Consider the following 24,120-nt stretch of genomic DNA (forward strand, 5'->3'; position numbering starts at 1 on the left):
AGACCTGAATGTTATGTAAACCACCACGCAAGAGAAGCCATGAAAGTAAGGAATCACCAACACATACGTGAAACATGCCTTAGGCAGAGTGAAAGCCTCACAAAAAGTGAGGACTACAGTACTCCAATTCTAAAACTGTCCTCCGTTAAGAGGAAGTGGACCCCATGGCCGTCCCAATAAACGACTGTTTCACGGTTGACTGGATTGGTAAATGATAAGTTCGAAGCCCGATAATTCGGCTGACGCAAAGCTGTTGCGTGTATAAGCCTTGCTAGTGGACCCTACATCAATGCCGGACACGGCTTCGAAAAGAGGGTCAGGGATCTCCACATCTAGAACACAAAATTAACGCTTTAAGCTCACATTCATACTACAGGATATGTTACAACGAGGAATTTAGTTTCATGTAATAATATATGGGAAATGACGTTTTGCGCTTCAGCTGTGTTATGTTTGCGGGACGGACGTGTGTAGTGGAAAGCGCACTCAAACGAATGGTGAGCCTTCGCTCTAACTGCCTGGTGGGCGGGGCGGCGGCTCGATGTACGCGACCGTCAACTGTCGGCGGCTTCTCAATGCTCGCAAAGAGAAAGTAAGGCAAATATGTGTATAGCATCTAAACTCCCTTGCCGTTGGTTTTTCAATATAAAGAGAACGAAACTACATACACACCAACGAATGTAATTTTACTTCTAAAGTAAAGTCAGTAAAAAGAAAAAAAAAGGAGGAAAACGATGAAGGCGTAACTTACAGTAGACGAGAAGTTTCACTGATTTCTCCCGTATGCCGTCTGCGCCCTCAGCCTGGCACTTGAGGGTTTCCCCATTGTCAGCCGGAAGTGGCGTCAACAACAGTATTGACACGGTCTCGTTACCTTCTTCGGATACCTTGGGCAGAAAAAGACGTGTTGGATCAGAAACACCCAAATCTAACCCCCTAGGAAATATTTAAGGTGATAAATCATGGTGATATTAAAAATCATTATTTTTCGTACCTAAATTTGAACTATTTCACTTTGGGGTTAGACTAGCAGATTATGCTTAAATCCTGAAAATAAGAGACAAACAGAAGTCTCTGTCCAGTTAACAATATAAAGAGCGAATTTTTTTTTATCTGGTTACTGCAGACGAATTGTAGGCAGCACTGCAATGACGAAATATAGCGAGGTAATAGACTCACTTGAAATGCAACACACACCTCCACTTTACAACTTAAAATAAATGTATTATGTTTCATCGCCTGTTATGCATAAACAAAAAATAATCGCACTTCTATGTCTCTGACTATCTTCTCAAATAGAATAAAATGTTATACTGTTCCTAACCTAATAAGTTGTAATGAAAAGCGAATAGCACTAGGGATTTACGCAGTAGCAGTTAAAATGAACACATTTTCAAATACTGTAGTTACTGGTGTAAATTTAAACTCATGAGCATGTGGGGAGTAAACTGTTTCCTACGGATTGTAGTTCATACAGCGGATACCGATGTACGTTCGGATGCAACGTAATGTCCATCCGCGAAAAAGCCTATCCGTTATGTGTCTGCAATTGCTCGTCGTTTACGTGCGTATACGGGGAATTCAGGCACAAATAGTGACTAACAGAAAAAGTAAGTATGGAAATAAGTCGGAAAAGGAGTGTAATTGCAAATCATAATAATGATTTTCTGAATCCATTTATGAAACAATGACCGGTCTAAAATGCTCGAGTTTTTATTGCTTAGCGATTTTGTCATTATTAGTCACCTTCAGATCAGTTTGTTCCAGAGCTTTGTACTATATCATATACGCAAGAATACTCAGTATGTGACGCATATGATAGAGCAGATGAGGCTTTCTACTTGGACAGCAAAGTAACTAACTATCAAATACAAGTAAAACATACCTGAAAAAAAAACCATATGTAATAAGAGAACTTATATTTAATTTAACTATTGTTGTCATAAATTGTTGTATGAAGGTAACTTGAGTACAACATAACAAGAAACTGGTCAATGGGAAAAACTCAAAGATAATATTAGCTTTTCAAATGTGATTCTACGGGAAAATTCTAACGGTTAATGGGTAGATCGAACAGTTAATATAGAGGTACTGCATATAACTGGCGATAAAAAGGATTTATAGGACAATTTTACTAAAAGAAGGCATAGAGTAATAGGAGACAGCCAGAGGCGTCAAGGAATAATTAACCGTGTAGTGCGTGGAAATGTGGGAGATGAAACTTGAAGAGAGAGAGACCGATGATTAACAACAGCAATCAGAATCACATCGTTGCACGTAGCACTGGTTTCACAGATATCAACCGACGGAGAAAAAATCGTAGCACCAAAAGATTATTAATGTAGAGTAATGAAGTTTCGCTTACAAATTTGTCTAGGTAATATACATTAGTATCTAAGTAATTCACATTGCAAGATCACAGGTTAATGTAAGCGCGAGATGAGCCAATGCAAATGTAAAGTCCACGTACATTAGTAACCGGCGTAACCGCCAGTGTGCATTCTGTTGTGCAGGTGCCAGACTATAGCTCCAGTGAGTCTATCACGAAGACAGGTTACTTGCAGGCCCTCAATTGGTCTCTTTGTAACCAACACACAACCATCAGTGGCACCGAGGCAGAACCAACTCCATCGGGAAACACAATAAACGTCGACCCTGCCATACAATGAGCTCTCGCTAAACATCACAGAAGGCGCAAATGTCGGTGGTTTAGGGTCATTCGAATGCTCGCAACAGAACGTCTGGCTCGAAGCTGTCGTTGAAGTAACCGATTTGTAACAGTTATTTACGGCACAATGGTACCAACTGTAGCTCAAATTGCTACTGCAGATGCCGTCCGATGCGCCAGAGCCAACCATCGACCACGATGGTCTTTCCATTTGGTGGAGCCACTTGGTCATCCGAAAACCGATCTTCTTGCGGGCCTGCGTTGCAGTAACAACCTTTTGCCAGCAATCATGAACGGTGGCTACGTTCTTGTCAAGTCTTTCTATAATATCGCAGAAGGAGCATCCGGCTTCTCGTAGCCTCGTTCAAACTCAGTGAGCTGTTAATTATGTCGTCTTTGTCACCTTAAAGGCATTCGTCACTAACATCAACTCACTACGTTCTATCTCAACGCCAACTATCGCTCACTACCGTTACAACGTGTCCTTAAAACAAACCTGATTTGTATTCTCACGCCGACCGGAGTGGCCGTGCGGTTCTAGGCGCTACAGTCTGGAGCCGAGCGACCGCTCCGGTCGCAGGTTCGAATCCTGCCTCGGGCATGGATGTGTGTGATGTCCTTAGGTTATTTAGGTTTAATTAGTTCTAAGTTCTAGGTGACTGATGACCTCAGAAGTTAAGTTGCATAGTGCTCAGAGCCATTTGTATCCTCACAGTGGCGTTTGGAATAGATATCATATTTCATAGAAACTCAACTGCCAACTTTCTTTTAAGTCGCACAAATCCTTCTTCGTGTTGTGACTCTCTTATCTCCATTTGTGACCAAGCTCTGCTATTATAAATATTCACATAAAAAGAACATTCATAGTAATTATGTACTAATGTTAAGTTACTTGCTCAGCAGATACACAGGGTGAGTCGCGTAAGACGTAACACCCCTATTATTCCGTTGGCAATTGCACGTATCGACAAGCGGTGTTCGGCGAATCATAGCCGCCTATGGGACACATACTTTGGTACATGCACAATAATCACAATGTTTATATTGACAGAAATAATGAGGCAAGTACATGTTTTTTAAATGGGACGCTATACTTTTTTACCATCATTCGAACGCTCTGGAAAAGACGCGTGTAGTGATGTAACGCTTGTTGCTATTGTGATTCAAACTTCGCTTAAAAGACGCTGGGAAATATTGTACGATTGAAGGTCGAGGCGGTCGGAAGCGGCTGCAGACTGTAAACACGCCTTGCGCGACCCGCAGACCGAGTTGCCGTGCTCTATGCAGCATCCACGGGCTACGCTACGTAGGTAAATCCTCATCCGCCCTCTTTTAAGCAATGTTTGAACCACAATATCCACATGCGTCTTTTGCAGAGCGTTCGAATTATGGTAAAAAAAGTATAGCGTCCCATTTAAAAAACCATGTACTTGCCTCATTATCTGGGTCAATATCAACGTTGTGATTATTCTGCATGTACCAACGTTTGTGCCCCATAGTCCGCTATGATTCGCCGAAAACCGCACGCCGATACGTGCGGAATAAAGGGGGTGTTACGTCTTACGCGACTCACCCTTTATAATGAAGTTGGTATACACGCTCGGCGAGATATTTAATTTTTGCTATTATTCTGAGATTAACTCTCCACATATGAATACCATATTGATTTTGTTTCTAATGGATGTAAATTTGAATTCAGTTCTGTATACATGCAAATGTATGAGTACGGCCTCCCGTCGGGTAGACCGTTCGCCGGGCACAAGTCATACCATTTGACGCCACTTCGGCGACTTGCGCGTTGATGGGTAATAAATGATGATGATTAGGACAACACAACACCCATTCTCTGAGCGGAGAAAATCTCCGACCCTACCGGGAATGGAACCCGGGCCCTTTCAGTTCTGTATGAAAAATATTGATTTCTGTACTAAGTCGAACCTAGAAGTGTGGGAAAACCTGTTAGAAGAAAGCGAGTGAAGAATTACACCAATGTTGATTAACGAGATATTTCTGTTGAAGAACTTAAAGAACAATAAATTACCCATTGCTGGTGAGTAATACCTTAAATTCTACGCATGTTCAACCTTAACTCATAATAAAGGTTTCAAGTTGAGGGCACGGACGTGATACGTAGACGGCAATGCCACTGACAATCTTACAGCGCATGGGCTATTATATTTTTCCATGGCGCTACAAGAACCATAACTCCCATATTTGGACACATTGCACTGCGCTTAGTCCACCGGCCGAATTACTCTTTTTCTGCTCCAGGGCCATCGATAAAAGGAACATTCATTTTGTTCATATTTGGGAAACTGCCTTATTTACTGCATAACCTGTGTAGGTAAAATATTTTACAGCGATTGATAGACTTTTACGGGATATAACAGCATGGAAAGTTACATCCAAAACGTCTTCCAATTGAAAACCTCAGCAACAAGAAAATACGGAACAAAAATCTGGAATGAACTGCTTTTTCAAGTGTTCTCTGTGAATAGAAGGTGATTCTAGGAGACAGCAAAAGGCCAATCGAAAATAACTGTGTGCATAGTCAGGTCGTTTACATGGGCTAAAGTATGAACACCTGGAGAAAGACATACATATGGTAATAGCCACATTAAGTACATTTTTATTCCCAGATGAATCACTAATTAAAAATAAAAGTGAGGAAAACTATTAATCCTAAATTATTGCTGAGCGGCAGGGAGATGTTGCGAAGTTGGGAAACAATCTTTTATCGTACTTTTGGACGAAAGCTGGAGATCAGTTCTGATTCGTATAATCATATCACTTCAAAATGGTGGTAAAAATAGAAAAAAACAATGTGGAACCTTTGAGACTTCTATAAATCTTCAAAAAGTACTTCCACAAATAAAGATGGAATCAGCTTTACGAAACCCTGAGAACATGGAGAATGTTGTACCGAGGCACATCATTTACCAACAGTAACTCCATGAACCAAGTGGGATTAGTTAACCCGACAAACCAAAATGCCCTTATTATTGCAAAACAGTGAAAGATCGAGCTTTAGCTGCTAGCTATTATGTACCGCTATGTCGAACACGAAATGCGCGATGCGGAAGGAATTCACGACGAAACGTAAAGAAACCTCTGAACTGTTCAGCAAAAAGGGATACCCATATAGCAAACTGTTCAGCTTGAGATAAATGTGGTTGTGCTTAAGAGCTGTAGAAGAGGGAACAGGGACATTGAAATCTTTGGTGGGAAACCATTATTGCGGTAATAACAAAATTATATGATGAAGAAAAAAAACATAAAAGACAAGAAAAACATGTGTAAGCGTCATTTATTTACAGTGTTGAAACATTCGTTCTCGATGGCACCCTAACATCTTTGAGATGACACTAACGGCTGCAGTAAGGCTCCTTAGATCAGTTTTGCAAATATAAATTAAAAACACTATGTTAACGAAATCACCCAACACTGTGTTATTAAACCACAGTAACCAAATATCCAGACAGTAGTGATATAAACTGCACTATTTCTGAATGTTTACGCAGATTTACAGTGAGTTTCGTACCAATCACGGCTCATGTAACATATATGAATGTTTTTGCGAGGCCTCAGGAAATGATGTCTGATTACAAATCTATTACAACCATTCATGTAATATGATGATTACTTAAACTGATAAAAGCAATTTCTAAAATGTAGTAAATTGGTCTTCAAGATGAAGTTGGCTTTAAGCCTGTTTTAAATTGCAGAACCTGTTTGTTATCGTACAGCCATGTCTTCCATCGACCTTTGAACCGAATAATCCGGCTCGTCGTTAAGTGGTCCTGCGGTTTAACATGGACTCTGAACCATTATACAACACTGCACACTCAAGCAACATTGACTAAGGCAGTCATGAATGGTAAAGAAACCTTATGTATCTGGGATAAATCCTTCGGCAGGTTGAGGATTCATACCTGAAGTTTTGGATTTGGTGCATGCCATCCAGCATACTCGTATGACGGTGTACCTTGTAATGATTCCGCAGAATGTGTTCGCCGTTAAGGGGGGTACGACGCCAAACGGGCCGACTTGGAGCAGGAGAGGCACCACAGGACACTTTAATTTCCACTGTCTATACTTTTACACGTAAATTCATAAACCTTTGTCAGCATGACCAGGAAAGATTCAGGATTCACACTCGTAGCAGTGGCAGTTCAAAAACATAACAAAATAATTTTTTTACATGTGAAATTTCATCATTTTTTTCACTTAGTATTGGCTGCATTTGTTGCTATAGGTACACTTTTCTTCATAAGTAAGAGAGACTGTCCGATGAATTTTGCACAGCATACAAACCATAGTTACAGGTGTCTGAAACTCTAGAATCTATTTAATTTATGAAAAAATGAATGAGCTGTTACGTTTCAAAACTTTACGTTTAGAAAACTATCTAATTTTGTAGTTAATTATGTTAATTTTTACCACAGTTTTTAATAGATTTGGAAAATTATGGATTACCATACACCTGTAAGTATGGTTTGCATGCTGTGCAAAATTCATCAAAGAATCTCTCTTACTTGTGAACAAAAATGTACCTATAGCAACAAATGCAGTCAATAACAAGCGAGAAAATGATGAAATTTCACATGTAAAAAAATTAATTTTGTTATGTTTTTGAACTTCCACTGCTATGAGTGTGGCTCCCGAATCCTTCCTGGTCATGCTGATAAAGTTTTATGAATTTATTTGTAAAAGTATAGACAGTGGAAATTAAAACGTCCTGTGGTGCCTCTCCTGCTCCAAGTCGGCCCGTTTGACGTCCTACCCCCCCCCCCCCCCCCCCCTTAAGGTATCAGCGGAACAAATTTGCGTGTAATGAAAAATTCTTATTATCTCTAGCGGTAAGAAGTTACTTGCGTTAGATGTTACCTTCCGTATATTTAGTGACAATATTGCAGTAACATGTTTACGTCTTTCTTAACATACAACTTGACAAAATATGGAATAGCAGGAAAGGGAGGCGTTCATACGTAGATAGAAGTAGCACGTACCAGTTTCTCCTCCATAGTGTCCATCAACCGCTGATCGCCCAACCACCAGGAGACGTTTGGCGACGTCTCCCACCCCACAATGCGGCACGTGATCTCGCAGTTGCGGCCCGCAGTCAGTGGCAGCTCGACGTTAATCAGGATGCTGGACGGCGGCGACCTTTCTGCGACACCACATAAGATTGACCATGACAGGCAATATTCCTCGAGGAATATCCTGCTCTCTATTATCTTATTATCTACGGTACCGTTCTCGAATTGACTCACAAAATGGAGCGGTAACATCTTTGTATCATAAAAGGTGCTCCGAGATCCAAAATGATGCCACTTAACGTTCTTCACTAGGAGTAAATTACTTTACGTTTATCACAAACATTCATTCGTAAGTTTCATATTTGCGTATATTAGAATCCTGAACATCAATTTTGCGGAAGGACTCAAAATAAATCTCAAAAGAAAAACACGTTTGTGTAACCCTGGTTAAAAGTGAAATTTAATGTATTACAAATAACATGAAACAGTACTACATTGATGTAGGGTGGACGCGGTATGTGATAAATTAGCTGTATACACTGCGATATGGAAGCCATGGGATATCGATAAGCACATATACTGATGGCGGTACAATAGCGTACACGAGGTATACAGGGTGAAAAGTATTTAAACCGACAAACTCTGAGAGGTTGTGGGGGACATCAAATCAAATATTTTTCTCTAAAGTCATTTTTTCCTATGAGGATTATTTAAACCGGTGGAGGCCGTATTACGCTCTTCAGTTGTAGGCAACTGCTGTCCACCAGTGTAGTAGTGCATTTTCTCTCTTTGCTAATGGAGCGATACACCTGGAGTGAGTACACTAGACGAGCTGCACAGCGGGTTTATCAAAAACAATATCCTAATCCCTCCCCCCATGAACCATGGACCTTGCCGTTGGTGGGGAGGCTTGCGTGCCTCAGCGATACAGATAGCCGTACCGTAGGTGCAACCACAACGGAGGGGTATCTGTTGAGAGGCCAGACAAACGTGTGGTTTCTGAAGAGGGACAGCAGCCTTTTCAGTGGTTGCAGGGGCAACAGTCTGGATGATTGACTGATCTGGCCTTGTAACAATAACCAAAACTGCCTTGCTGTGCCGGTACTGCGAACGGCTGAAAGCAAGGGGAAACTACAGCCGTAATTTTTCCCGAGGGCATGCAGCTTTACTGTATGTTTAAATGATGATGGCGTCCTCTTGGGTAAAATATTCCGGAGGTAAATAGTCCCCCATTCGGATCTCCGGGCGGGGACTACTCAAGAGGATGTCGTTATCAGGAGAAAGAAAACTGGCGTTCTACGGATCGGAGCGTGGAATGTCAGATCCCTTAATCGGGCAGGTAGGTTAGAAAATTTAAAAAGGGAAATGGATAGGTTAAAGTTAGATATAGTGGGAATTAGTGAAGTTCGGTGGCAGGAGGAACAAGACTTCTGGTCAGGTGACTACAGGGTTATAAACACAAAGTCAAATATGGGTAAAGCAGGAGTAGGTTTAATAATGAATAGGAAAATAGGAATGCGGGTACGCTGAAATAAAAGAAATTATTCAGATAGTGAAGGGAGACGAAAATTTAATAGTCATGGGTGACTGGAATTCGAGTGTAGGAAAAGGGAGAGAAGGAAACGTAGTAGGTGAATATGGATTGGGGCTAAGAAATGAAAGAGGAAGTCGCCTGGTAGAATTTTGCACAGAGCACAATATAATCATAGCTAACACTTGGTTCAAGAATCATAAAAGAAGGTTGTATACATGGACGAACCCTGGAGATACTAAAAGGTATCAGATAGATTATATAATGGTAAGACAGAGATTTAGGAACCTGGTTTTAAATTGTAAGACATTTCCAGGGGCAGATGTGGACTCTGACCACAATCTATTGGTTATGGCCTGTAGATTAAAACTGAAGAAACTGCAAAATGGTGGGAATTTAAGGAGATGGGACCTGGATAAACTGAAAGAGCCAGAGGTTGTACAGAGTTTCAGGGAGAGCATAAGAGAACAATTGACAGGAATGGGGGAAAGAAATACAGTAGAAGAAGAATGGGTAGCTTTGAGGGATGAAGTAGTGAGGGCGGCAGAGGATCAATTAGGTAAAAAGACGAGGGCTAGTAGAAATCCTTGGGTAACAAGAAATATTGAATTTAATTGATGAAAGGAGAAAATATAAAAATGCAGTAAATGAAGGAGGCAAAAAGGAATACAAACGTCTCAAAAATGAGATCGACAGGAAGTACAAAATGGCTAACCAGGGATGGCTAGAGGACAAATGTAAGGATGTAGAGGCTTATCTCACTAGGGGTAAGATAGATACTGCCTATAGGAAAATTAAAGAGACCTTTGGAAATAAGAGAACGACTTGTATGAGTATCAAGAGCTCAGATGGAAACACAGTTCTAACCAAAGAAGGGAAAGCAGAAAGGTTGAAGGAGTATATAGAGGGTCTATACGGGGGCGATGTACTTGAGGACAATATTATGGAAATGGAAGAGGAAGTAGATGAAGATGAAATGGGAGAGACGATACTGCGTGAAGAGTTTGACAGAGCACTGAAAGACCTGAGTCGAAACAATGCCCCCGGAGTAGACAACATTCCATTGGAACTACTGACGGCCCTGGGAGAGCCAGTCTTGACAAAACTCTACCATCTGGTGAGCAAGATGTATGAAACAGGCCAAATACCCTCAGACTTCAAGAGGAATATAATAATTCCAATCCCAAAGAAAGCAGGTGTTGACAGATGTGAAAATTACCGAACAATCAGTTTAATAAGCCACAGCTGCAAAATACTAACACGAATTCTTTACAGACGAATGGAAAAACTAGTAGAAGCCAACCTCGGGGAAGATCAGTTTGGATTCCGTAGAAACACTAGAACACGTGAGGCAATACTGACCTTACGACTTATCTTAGAAGAAAGATTAAGGAAAGGCAAACCTACGTTTCTAGCATTTGTAGACTTAGAGAAAGCTTTTGACAGTGTTGACTGGAATACTCTCTTTCAAATTCTAAAGGTGGCAGGGGTAAAATACAGGGAGCGAAAGGCTATTTACAATTTGTACAGAAACCAGATGGCAGTTATAAGAGTCGAGGGACATGGGTGGGAAGCAGTGGTTGGGAAGGAAGTAAGACAGGGTTGTAGCCTCTCCCCGATGTTGTTCAATCTGTATATTGAGCAAGCAGTAAAGGAAACAAAAGAAATATTCGGAGTAGGTATTAAAATCCATGGAGGAGAAATAAAAACTTTGAGGTTCGCCGATGACATTGTAATTCTATCAGAGACAGCAAACGATTTGGAAGAGCAGTTGAATGGAATGGACAGTGTCTTGAAAAGAGGATATAAGAAGAACATCAACAAAAGCAAAACGAGGATAATGGAATGTAGTCGAATTAAGTCGGGTGATGCTGAGGGAATTAGATTAGGAAATGAGACACTTAAAGTAGTAAAGGAGTTTTGCTATTTGGGGAGCAAAATAACTGATGATGTTCGAAGTAGAGAGGATATAAAATGTAGACTGACAATGGCAAGGAAAGCGTTTCTGAAGAAGAGAAATTTGTTAACATCGAGCATTGATTTAAGTGTCAGGAAGTCATTTCTGAAAGTATTTGTATGGAATGTAGCCATGTATGGAAGTGAAACATGGACGATAAATAGTTTGGACAAGAAGAGAATAGAAGCTTTCGAAATGTGGTGCTACAGAAGAATGCTGAAGATTAGATGGGTAGATCACATAACTAATGAGGAGGTATTGAATAGGATTGGGGAGAAGAGAAGTTTGTGGCACAACTTGACCAGAAGAAGGGATCGGTTCGTAGGACATGTTCTGAGGCATCAAGGGATCACCAATTTAGTATTGGAGGGCAGCGCGGTGGGTAAAATCGTAGAGGGAGACCAAGAGATGAATACACTAAGGTGATTCAGAAGGATGTAGGTTGCTGTAGGTACTGGGAGATGAAGAAGCTTGCACAGGATAGAGTAGCATGGAGAGCTGCATCAAACCAGTCTCAGGACTGAAGACCACAACAACAACAATATCCTGATCGCCGTATCCCACAACATACGACCCTTGCTGCTGTGTACCAACGTCCGCGTGAGACCGGGTCATTTAGCAGAATACCTTGACAGGGATGCCGTAGCACGGTGAGAACGCTGCAATTTGAGGAAGCTGTCTTGGAGGATGTGGAGCGGGATCCTTCAATCAGCACTCGTGCAATTGCACGTAACATTGGGACGAATCAGATGAATGTAAGAGCAGTCCTTAGAGAGAAATTGTTACGTCCATTTCACTTACAGCGTGTCCACAACCTGGAAACAGTTAATTATCCACCCAGAGCACAGTTTTCACAGTGGTATCTGGAACAGTGTGAAATGCATCCTACATTTCCATCCTTTGTGTTGTTTACCGATGAAGCAACATTCGGGCGTGATGGAGTCTTCAACATGCACAATTAGCATGTTTGGAGTGAGGATAACCCACATGCCACAGTTACTAGCCCTCATCAAGTGCGGTTCTTCGTTAGTGTGTGGGTCTGTGGTTGTTGGGGGCTGTTTAAGTTGTCCGTATTTGCTACCTAGGCCATTAAATGGCAGGCACTACTACAATTTTCTCGCCAGAGCATTGCCAGAATTGCTGGAAGACGTCCGGCTCCCTACGAAACAACGCATGTGGTTCCAACAAGACTGGGTGCCAGCACATTTCAGTCGTCGTGTGCGTCGATTCCTGAACCGACGGTTTCCAGAAACGTGGATTGGCAGAGGTGGTCATGTACCATGGCCACAGATATGTCCTCTCTGGACGTTTTTGTGTGGGGAGAGATGCGCAACCTTGTTTACGCTACTCCTGTTGCATCAGAAGAGGATCTGATTGCCTGGATAGTAGTAGCAGCAGCAGGAACAATTCAGGATACTTCCGAGGGTTTTGCCCATGTCAGACACAATATGATCCGACGGTGTAACCTTTCTTTATGTGTCAGTGGAGGAATTTTTGAAAATCTACTGGAATTGAAATTGGGTTGTGTTAATGTGTTGTCTCTCGGTCATTAAAAAAAATGGAAAAGTGTTTGTTGGTTTAATTAATTTCCCGCCAGAGAAATCTTCCTCTACCGGTTGAAATACTCCTCATAGGAAAAAATGACATTAGGGAAAACTATGTGTTTTGATGTCCCCTACAACCTCCCAGAGTTTGTCGGATTAAATACTTTTCGCCCTGTAGAAGGTCACTGCATTGGTGGAGCTGTCGTTTGTACTCAGGTAATTTATGTGCAAAGGTGTCCGACGTGATTATGGCTGCAAACGGGTATTAACATGCATGGGACATTCCATTGCGGATATTACTGAGGAATTCCATATTCCGAGATCCACATCGTCAAGAGTGCACCGAGAGTACAAAATTTCGGCATTACCTCTCAGCATGGACAACGCAATGGCCGTAACCCTAGACTACTGGAAAACCGGCGCCTGGTCGTCTGAGTCCCGATTTATGTTGGTTAGAGTTGATGGTAGGGTTAGAATGTGGCGCATATCACACGAATCAACGGAGGCAACTGTGCAAGCTGGTAGCGTGTCCATAACAGTGTGGCCTACGTCTACATGGAATGGAATGGATCCGCTGGTCCAAACGAACCGATCATTGATTAGAAATGATTATTTTCCGCTACTTGGAGACCATTTGCCGCTACGTGAACTTCACGTAATGAATGACAATGCGTCATATCACAGGGACGATTATTCGCGACTGGTTTGAAGAACATTCTGGACAATTCGAGCGGATGATTTGGCCACCCAAAGCGCCAGACATGAATCCCACGGAACATTTAGGGACGTAGCCGCGAGGTCAGTTCGTGCACAAAATCCTGCGCCGGCACCACTTCCACCAATATCGTCGTCAATAGAGGCAGCACGGCTCAATGTTTCTGCAGGGGACTTCCAACGTCTTTTTGAGTCCATGCCACGTCGAGGTGCTTCACTTTATCGGGCAAATGGGGGTCCTACATGATTACACGAGATATCCCATGACTTTTTCCCACCTCAGTGTATAACCAACTTCGCAAATGTACTGATACACAGTTCAATATTCACCCAAGTTCTTCACCCCACATCAGTGAACGTCATGTTCGGCAAACTGGACGATTGCAGGAGGTACAATACTAGTTGGTCGTTCTCTCGCTGTCACGGCAACACGAGGCAGTTTCATGTTCACTACCGTAAGAAGGCTTCACTTTCAACTCAGAGATCATTTTCATCGGTACCTTCATCTTTTTCTAACATTTTCCTCAGAATGTACGAAAAATTTCGATCAGCCCCGATAGGCGTGAATGACAACTCGAAGCCGTAGCAAAAATGATGATAATTGAAAACAATAATGAAACCTTAATACAAAATTATTTTTAGTTGATAAGTAAATTTTGACCGTAGAATAAACACAAACACTTACGATGTCGTAAAGTCACTAATGGAATCACCCAAACTTCACAGTTTTCCACTAAGAAAGTGGATGACAATGCTTCTAGTATGTCTGAAGGTCGGTTACCAACTGCCAACAAGCTAAGTTGAACCGCCAACAACAGAATGACCAACAGATGAAATGGAAGAGATATGCAGTTCCACTGGTATCTAAAACACCTCCATGGTTCCATATGAGGGTAAAATTCAAACGTGAAGTTATCGCGAGAACAATTTCATCCTTCTTCAGATGCCTATTGTTTACTATCCCTGAGAATCTGTTACACTTCGATGAATAGTTGCAGCCCTTTAAGCGAATCGCTAAATATTTTCGACGTGTTCCGCCGTATCTACTTGATAAATACTTCAGGCCTGAGAGCAACAATGGAGAATTCATCGCAATAACGTCTTGTGTGAGTCTTCTCTGATCGATTCACTATGTTTTCCAAGAATGCCTCATAAAAATCTAAATATCTCTCTCATCATTTCTATTACTGACTTTATACAGTCTACGTCTTTAATACCGCTTCTTAGTGTCACCCCCTAAATTTCTGGACGAAGTTACAAGCTAAACGTGTAACAGCAAACTACTGGTCTTTTTTTGTCGTTGATGAGAACATTATTCAATTTAAGGAGAACTGTCACTGGTTATACTACGTGTGAATTTTGCCATGGCCTTTCTGTATTTCCTTATGATCACCAAAAACAATTATTTGATGTAGACAAAGGCATATATCAGCATACAGTTTAATAGTACATTTGACTATCTGTGAAGCCATTTGCTTATTATTAAGACTTTACTCTCCATCCTAGCGAAGTTTCGCCGTATTTTAAACTGTGATGGCTACTATTGACTGTTCAAGACAGTCGGTTATATGTGAAGATACCTCGTATGTTCATAAAGCGCTTCTTAAACGATAGTGCTGTGCAATTTCGAACACCTTTCCAAAATTTAGGACAGCGGCTTTTGTTCTTTTCACGTGCGTCCAATTATATACAACATGTCTTTTCCCATCCGACTGATTTCGTGTGGAGCATGCTGATGCTTTGATCGAAGCTTCCTTCTCCCTAAGAACGTTACAATATTCGAGCGTAGAATATGCTCTAAGTTACTGCAAACCACGGATTTCATTGATAAACCATCTGTAATTATGTATTCACCCTAATTATTGGCAGGACAGAAATGTGCTAGCCTATAGTCGCTTGGAACGATTCCCTGCACAAAGCATTCTCGATAAATATGAACTAGAAGATACATAATTTCCACAGCGGAAGAAATATAATATTAAATACTCGTAGGAATACCATCTGGTCTCAGCAGTTGACTGATAGTCAGCGCTAGTAGATAAACCTATCATAGAAAGTAAACATACGTTATTGGCGACTATAATACACACCAACACAAAAAAAGTCTTCAGTGATGAGTCCCGCTTCGAACTGAACCCCAATGAGCAGCGAAAACATGTCTCGAGGCGCTCCAGATAGCGTTAGGTTACCAACCTGAATGTCGCCAACCATATGGCCCAACATCCAGGAGTGGTGGTCTATGGTGTCTTTCTTTTCACAGCTGAACGCCTTTGTTTGCCCTCCGCGGCTGCATTACGGCACAGCGATACGTCAACGATATCCTACGCCCCGTTTCATGGCAAGCAATCCTGGGCTTACATTTCAGCAATATAATGCCCGCCCGCATATAGAGAGAGTTTTTCCTGGTTTTCAGCGTACTTGCCAAACCCTGCCTTGGCCATCAATATCGCCGGATCTCTCCTAATTGAAAAGATTTGGAGAATTATGAGCAGAGCCCTCTAACCAGCTCGGGATTTTTGACGATCTAAATCTGAATAAGGTGAATAAGTTCAAAAATGATTCAAATGGCTCTTAGCACTATGGGACTTAACTGCTTTGGTCATTAGTCCCCTAGAACTTAGAACTACTTAAACCTAGCTAAGCTAAGGACATCAACACATCCATGCCCGAGGCAGGATTCGAACCTGCGACCGTAGCGGTCGCGCGATTCCACACTATAGCGCCTAGAGCGGCTCGGCCACTCCGGCCGGCGGTGAATAAGTGTTTGCATAAGAGCCAGAGGTGGATTAGCGTGCTACTGGCTTGCTCTTTCTCTCACATTTATTGATTTTCGTCCCATTCAGATAATTCTTTCGTAGTGTGTCTGTTTTTATTTTTTTATTTCTATTTTTTACAGTGTGTATTCAGTGGGTATTTACAGAGCGCATTTTGATATATTGTAGATCACTCTTGAATATTTAATACCTTATATGCGGTACAAGCTATGTACTGTTGGCGAACCTTACGATTATTGGTGCACGTTCATTTTCTAGTTCACATTAGAGAGTTTTCCTGTAAACGAGATCTTACTAAACTGATTCACGGGAGAACAGTGAAAAAATTTGGTTTAACTACTGCCTCTTTAAGGTAAATGTTTCACGTATACCTAATTTTCGGCTTACAGATTGTGTGTCCATACAAAGATAGAAATATTACAGTTATGTAAATATATCTATTTATCTGTTAATTTAGTACCACTACCCTATGTCTTTCTAGGTTCACCATAGTGCTAAGTGGCACTTTAGGTTCAAAGAATTAGCAACAAGAAGACAATTTACTCGCCAGGGTAGCCGAGAGCGCTAACGCGCTGCTTCCTGGACTCGGGTATGCGCGCCGGCCCCGGATCGAATCCGCCTGGAGGATTAACGACGCGGGCCGGTATGTCGGCCAGCCTGGATGTGGTTTTTAGGCGATTTTCCACATCTCGCTAGGTGATTACCGGGCTGGTTCCCAAGTTACGCCTCAGTTATACGACTGCACTCTTCCATGGCTTACACTAGACGCAGATAGCTGCGGTACACTAGTTTCATCCTGGGGGGTACAGGGTGGCGACAGGAAGAGTATCCGGCCACCCTCTGACTCTAACACTGCTAAATCTATAATAACAAGGCCGACACCCCGTTGAAGCAGGACAAAGGCCAAAAGGATATGGAAATGAATCACCAAAAAGAAATTTATCTTCATTACCGACCGATACTTCAGCAAAACCCTTAGACAACTGCACCAACAAAAATTACTTAATTTCGCTGTCTTTTCAATATTAAACAACGGTCACTGTGACGACAACCATTATTGGAAAGTGTTCTATTCAAATATAATCCGTGTAGTTCTGTAGATGTCTCAAAATAACTTGAGTTTTAAAGCTTTCTGAACGTTATCATGGACAGTATTGTTTCCCGAGGAAGCTCCTATTCTGGACTCTACTTTTTAAAGACGCGTTGCTGCACTGAGACAGCAGAGTTAGAATCACGCATTTAACATGTGTCTGGAATTTAAGTGCACCGTTACTGTGTGAATCCTACGTAGATACAGAACATGGTTTGAATATAAGGTAGACAAGACAAATAAATTAGTAAATAACAAACGTGGATTTTGTAAACTGAGTTTTGCGAAACTCATCTCGCTGTGTTCCTCCCTGAACGTCAGAGCTCAGTAGACAATGGCGCCTAACTTGATGTCGTTTTCCCTGACTTTCGAAATGCATTCGATGCAGCTCTTCGCTGTCTGTTAAAGGACTTCCGAACGAGCTTATCTAGTATCGGAGAAATCTGTGACTGCAGTTTTAAGACTTCCTTGCAGATAAATGTGAAGACGTCCTTCATAGAGGAACAAGATCGACAGGTGTGCAGGCAATTTCAGGAGAAGAACAAAAGAGTGTGATAGGGTCGTTACTTGTAAGCGTAGGCTTCCGCGGCCGTTGTCACTGTCAATAAAACTCTTCTGGGCTGTTGACCGCATTGTCAATGTATAAAATTGTCCGAGGTTTCGGCCACTATTGAAAACGGCTTTCCACAGAGCTTTCTGCTGAGCTAGTATATATTGAAAATGCGGTCAACAGCCCAGAAAAATTTTATTGACAGGGTCGTTACTGTTTACGATTCATTTCTATTATTTAGTGGATAACGCTGGAGGTTCTGTCAAGATATTCACAGAAACGCTGTCGACTATGGGAAGAATGCGTCGCCAGGAGGCTCTCGCGAAGTGTAGGAAGTCCTGCAGTGGATTTAGACGTGATGTAGGGACTGGAAGTTACACTCAGTGTAATTGTAAAGCAAGGCACATAACGAGGCAAAGAGATGCGCTTTTGTGCAGTACAATATCTGCGGCACATCACTGGATGAAATGACTACTGCGAAATACCTGCAGGTATCTCAGAGGACCAAAAATGGAATAACGAAATAATACAAGTAGCTTATAGATTTATCGAGAGAATTTTAAGGAAATGTTCATCCACGAAGCAAGTAGCTTGGAAAACATTCGTTCGTCCGTTTCTTTAAATTGCCCATCAGTCTAGCACCCGTACAAGGTTGGATTAACACAAGCGACGGGGAAGATCCAATGAAGAGTATCGAATTTCGTCACGTGCGTGATCGTTCAGTAGGTGATCTCAATGATCCCCAGTGGTGATCACGAGATCATCCAGGGCTTCCTTGCATACAGAACTCAACATATCGTTTCTGTGGCGTTGTATATTACGTAGAGATTTATGACTGAAATTCTTTAAGCAAATGTGCCAATATACTAATTTCTTATATGTCTCACGAAATGACCTCGACGGGAAAGTCAAAGATACTGTAGCTCGTGCAGTCGTCCTTCTCTCCCACCAATCGTGATTTAAAGGTAGCAGAGCGTAGTCATATGAGACATACCCTCCGCCACGCACCGTACGGGTTTTTATAGATGTATTATAAGCTACGAGTTTAAACAGAGGACTAGATCGCGTCATGCTTGTAATGCCTGTTTTGATGAAGGATGAGACGATACGCATACAAAAAAGTACTTATTGTACCACTAAAACCTATACTATACGGATGAAATTATGATTTCCTGTGGTTCAGCTATTGAATAATACAAGACAGACGTGTCATAAATGCCCATTTAGATAACGCCCTCTACAATAGTTTACTATATGTAAAAAAAGATAAAACACTTAACTTCAGATGGTCATATTATCTGTTACGAAGTCATCGTACAACTGTCTCATGAATCGGTACGGAGAATGTTACAACATCAGTTATGAAATATGTGATTTTGTTTCTAGCAGAACATATTAAGCGATGACGTTAGACCGTTGTCAAGTGCTGTATAGATTTTCATAGCACTTGATAACAGGACGGCGCAGTCCCAAAACAAATTGTGGTAAAAGTAAAATAATATTATACATTTCACAACTGGTGGCGTTTCATGTTCAATATATCTTGCTGAGATAATTTAAAACTGAGAAACGGAAACCACACAGTAGCCAGATCTTTCACTTCTTATCGTCGGGTTGCTGTTCGAAATTACACACATAAAAGTAATGAAAGTGTCTCGAACACTTCCCCAACGATATAACAGGTGTCAGGATAAAAGCGTGCTTCCTTCACTATAGTGAAGGGTTGTTACACTAAGCCAGAATTACTTGTGATCATCTCCTTGTTCCATTTCCGGAATGAGAAAAGCATTCTGGTCCCCAGTGAAAAGTACACCTATACACTCAACACTTGCATAAAAAACAATGGGCCGCAATATTATCTTTCCTGTAGCCAATAAATGTCCTTACTGGTCTCATAAGGAAGCATCAGAAAATGTTGCGTACGACGTCATGCTTCTATTGGATTAATATCGCCAATGATTTCCTTTCAAACAAATTGACTGTTGGCTAGTATTAACAATGTTTGGGGAAGACAGTAATGCACCACTGATTCGTGGATTCATATGTGTACTCGCGTTTTCCCTCTTTCCGTTATATATATATATATATATATATATATATATATATATATATATATATATATATATATATATATATATATATATAAAGTTCCAATCAAGTTCAAACGGCGAATTGACACATTTTTACAGCAACTTAAATGACTAAGATATTAACTCATTCTACGCAGCTTCTATTTTCTTTTTTATTGGAAGATGAGAATACGTATCTTCTAGTCATTAAAGGTTTCCTGTGTTTTCAACTTCCTTTTTGAAGATATACTTCTTGTCAATCTCCTATTGATTATAAATATGTAACGGATTTCAGTCTTTCTGTCGTCAGATGGTAGGTTCTGCCTATTATACCTTCCGTTTGTATGTCTCTATCGACCAAGTTTTCATGTACGCTTTGCCTGATTGCATTAAGCACGTATTGTAGGTCTCTTGTAGACTAACTAAGGATGGAGGGACGTAACTAACGGATTGTGATACTTCATTTGCAATTCAACGTAGTGGTATGTCCACCAGTACCATTTTAGAAACTTAAACGACACTTCAGAAAACTTATCATACTTCCTGCTTTAGTCAACTCATTAGCTGCAACGGGAACACCTCTCACTTTCAACGTACTGATCCTACTTCTGTTGTTCTTAACATTCACTGCAAAGTCACGCACTTGTATATAAGAAGTCTCACGAATTTATGAACATAACTAATAAAAATATAAAATACTTTCACTGTTCTCCAATGTGGAAGCGCTTTTCCTGGAAAGCTCCTACCTGATGCAGCTGAAATATTTGAAAGGCAAGCATATTCATACAATCAAATTTTAGCTGAAGTAGATATTACGCACAAGAAATGACAGTTGCATCTGGAACACTTTGTATCTAACTTTACGTCAGTAGCCGCTGCTGGTCGGTTCTGTATTTGACAATATACTGACATACACTAGTTTGTGAAAACTTTAATCATGAGCTCACCCTCTGCAGCGGCACTTTGTAGAGATATCATTACAATCAGGATGACCGCAATGGGCCGAGTGGTTGCTCCTGCCCGCAGTACCATTGTATTATGGTACACTACCACTATTTCAGGCTGCAATCTGCAAAGGACGAAAAATGTTTTATTGGTTGTTATTTATCTTAAAACTTTCAAATATAAACATCGATACATATGTCAGCAGTCTCGACAGTGAAGAAGTATGTAATTGGGAGAACAATTTGACGAACACGTCATATTCATCTGTGTAGTTAGAGGAGAAATGTGTGAATTATGTAGTTCTTACGTCTGATGAAACAGCTAATCGCACAACTTCTCAATATTAGACGGAGCTCATTCCCAGCGTCCTGTCGCTGTGCCCTTCCAGAGTGAGACTGGTCCGCTCGGCGGCAGAGCTCGGCAGGCGGGCCGATTAGGGCAATTGTCAGCAATCATACCATCTGCGCATGTGTTAAGCTACCACTTACGTGAAGAATGGCGCATCATTGCTGTTTTGACAAGGGTCGTTGTGTAGATGACGTATTTCTTCCTGTATACCGACGTACCAACGCATGTATGCTTTTAATAAGAGAAATACAACGGATATTATACGTGGGATTTCCGTGGAAAACGACGTAGCTTTATTAAGAATAACACAGACGTTAACACATATTCACTCTATTACGATCAGGTGAGATCGTTACGGGGTAAATATTTTATTCTTTGATTAAGTAAACCAATTTGTTGACTGACGCCACTTGTGGGAAGATACATGAAATACTTTTATTCTGGCTCACCGTCAATGCCTGCAAACATTTCACAATATGTCGTGTGATATGAATAAAATAGCAAATTATGTCTGATTTGGAGCGCGGCTGTTTCTCTAAATAGTAACAGAGTAATTTGACAAATCGCGTCAGCATATCCCGAGTGAAAGGTACAAACAATGTTGTGCAGTGACGATCGGGATACATTAGTTAACCATCAATGGAACAGCACAGTACCATACGTTTACAATTATTCTCATCTTTCCGCTTGATGTCTGTGTACTTGTCTTTCAATATATAGTTATTTTGGTGCTCAGTTCGAGGATATGATTGATGCAGTGTCCACGCTAGTCTATCCTGTACAACCGTCTTCATCAGTGTATCACACGAGGAATATACGAGTGTATCCTACTATAGTCCAACCTTGCGTTTCCTCCACATCGTTTGCTCCATGCATTTTTCTCCATTGGCAAAGTGAAGGGTCCCCGCTACATCAGCATGTGCACAATGAATCCCATGTTTTATCCAAGCTGTGCCATATATTACTATTCAACTCAGTTCTATTCAGTATCTCGTTATTAACTATTCGATCTACCCATCTAATCATTAGCATTATTCTCTAGAATTGTGTTTCCGTAGCTTATGTTCTCTTCCAGTCTAACTGATTATAGCCCACGTTTCACTTTGTACAACGCTTCACAGGAGACATATACCCTTAAAAATACACTTCTTGACTGCTATTCTTCTCTCTTCTTAATTACCTTTTAAAATTACTACTTGCCTTCCTTTATTGCTTGTTTAATTTACAGTGGGTAGTACGATACACGATAAACTATAGCTCTGTCTCAGTCCCTCCTCAAAAATACTTTTCCATTCAAGTTCTTTGACTGCTTTCTCTACAAGTTGTAGATAACCTTTCCTCTCTCTTCTGTATCCATTCCATTTTCATAATTTCAAGTAATGTTTTTCAGTCACACTGTCGAAAGCTTGCTTTAAACGCTACAATCGAAATTACGACGTTCTTCTGTCTACTTTCGAAAACCACTCACAGGGTTAGTTTTCCCTGTAGTACTTTAAAACCCTAACTGACCTTCCCTGATGTCGGCTTCTCTTATCTCAAATTTATCTACTTCCTCTTCTGCTTCCATAATACAGTCTTCCAATTTATGTCTTTTGTGTCACACTTCTATAAATTTGTTCCCCTTCATTATCTTGATTACTATGACGTTATGACCTGAGCACTTGATATGCATACAGCTGATTTCCTTTGCTCCAAAGGTTTATTTGAAATTACTGTATGTGGCATTTGTCTTCTCCACACTAATATATGCATACATGTCTTCAGTAAAACCTAAGAGGTCATGTGTATTATTTTTAATAAAAGTAGGTTCGTAGACTAACTAAGTTCGTAGACTATTTTCAAAAGATTTCGTTGGAGACGTCAACACTCCACCTACAAGGATATTTGCACCACTGGATATAGCCTACGTTTTATTACATGTTTTTTGAAGGTACTAGTAACAATATAATAAGAGTCTGCTTAATTGTAAGGAAATTAGTACAACAGGTACCTGTGATCTCAAAGCACTCACACTTGTTCTGGAGCTTAATTAATTTAGTTTGGGCAGTAAGCTCTACCAACAACACAACGGCTTGGCACTAGGAAGTGGATTGGCATTGGGGTGCAGCTTGTCTAAGATATTCACTGATATTTACGTACACCATGTAGAACAAAAATACTTATCAACTATTCAACAAATCACAAATAGAATATCTTATTTGTGATGGTATAAATACGTATTTCCAGGGTGAAAACAGTGAAATTAATGCATTGGAAGCAAACTACATAACAATATTAAATTCAGATTTGAGATGAAAAGAATAAGAGCATCAGTGGTCTTAGAGTTAAAATTTATAATGGTAGTCACAACCATGAGTTCAGTGTCTTCATAAAGCTTACCCCCCAGATGTCAGCACTGACAACTCATCAGTTCATTCCAGCCAACACAAAAAGAGATATTTCTGAACCATGTTACACTGAATGCAAACAGTTCCCATGAGTACCGCAGATTAAGGGAATCAAATGAATGTAATTAAAAACGGTTACATACAATATTGCGTATGGACCCGTAATAATGGGCAAACTCGAGAACAAAATTGAAACAAAAGCCACTACTTCACAGAATAGCAATTCATGTAACATCCCCTCCAGTACAATTCCCTCTCTCACAGAAGACAAACCCGAATGTATTATTTGACTATTGGTTTGTAACTACTAAAGAGATCCAAAACAATGTCTATGAATGTGATAATAGTGGACACAATCACCCATACTGTATTCAGTAAACCATTTATTTTCAGTTTGACACTTGCGCGTGTACGTGTTCGCTTTCAGAGTTGCCATATCAGCTACTAAATAATCGTAGTTACTACAACGGGTCGTCACCTACAGTACTTCAGAATGATCTTTAC

General features: G+C 40.8%; 1 protein-coding gene across 1 annotated transcript in view; it reads right to left on the reverse strand.

Annotated features, from left to right (window-relative positions):
* Positions 1-21,299, reverse strand: part of LOC126481006 (B-cell receptor CD22-like) — a 113,633-nt gene extending 92,334 nt beyond the window's left edge. The window contains exons 1-4 of the mRNA XM_050104460.1: positions 21,189-21,299; positions 20,884-21,005; positions 7,678-7,838; positions 752-887 (exon numbers count right to left, since the gene is read on the reverse strand). Coding sequence (XP_049960417.1) covers positions 752-887; positions 7,678-7,838; positions 20,884-20,968 — 382 coding nt within the window. The 5' untranslated portion in view covers positions 20,969-21,005; positions 21,189-21,299. The remainder of the gene's footprint in view (positions 1-751; positions 888-7,677; positions 7,839-20,883; positions 21,006-21,188) is intronic.
* Positions 21,300-24,120: the final 2,821 nt, after the last annotated feature.

The sequence above is a fragment of the Schistocerca serialis genome, chromosome 5, assembly GCF_023864345.2.
Source record: "Schistocerca serialis cubense isolate TAMUIC-IGC-003099 chromosome 5, iqSchSeri2.2, whole genome shotgun sequence".
NCBI classification, from domain to species: domain Eukaryota; kingdom Metazoa; phylum Arthropoda; class Insecta; order Orthoptera; family Acrididae; genus Schistocerca; species Schistocerca serialis.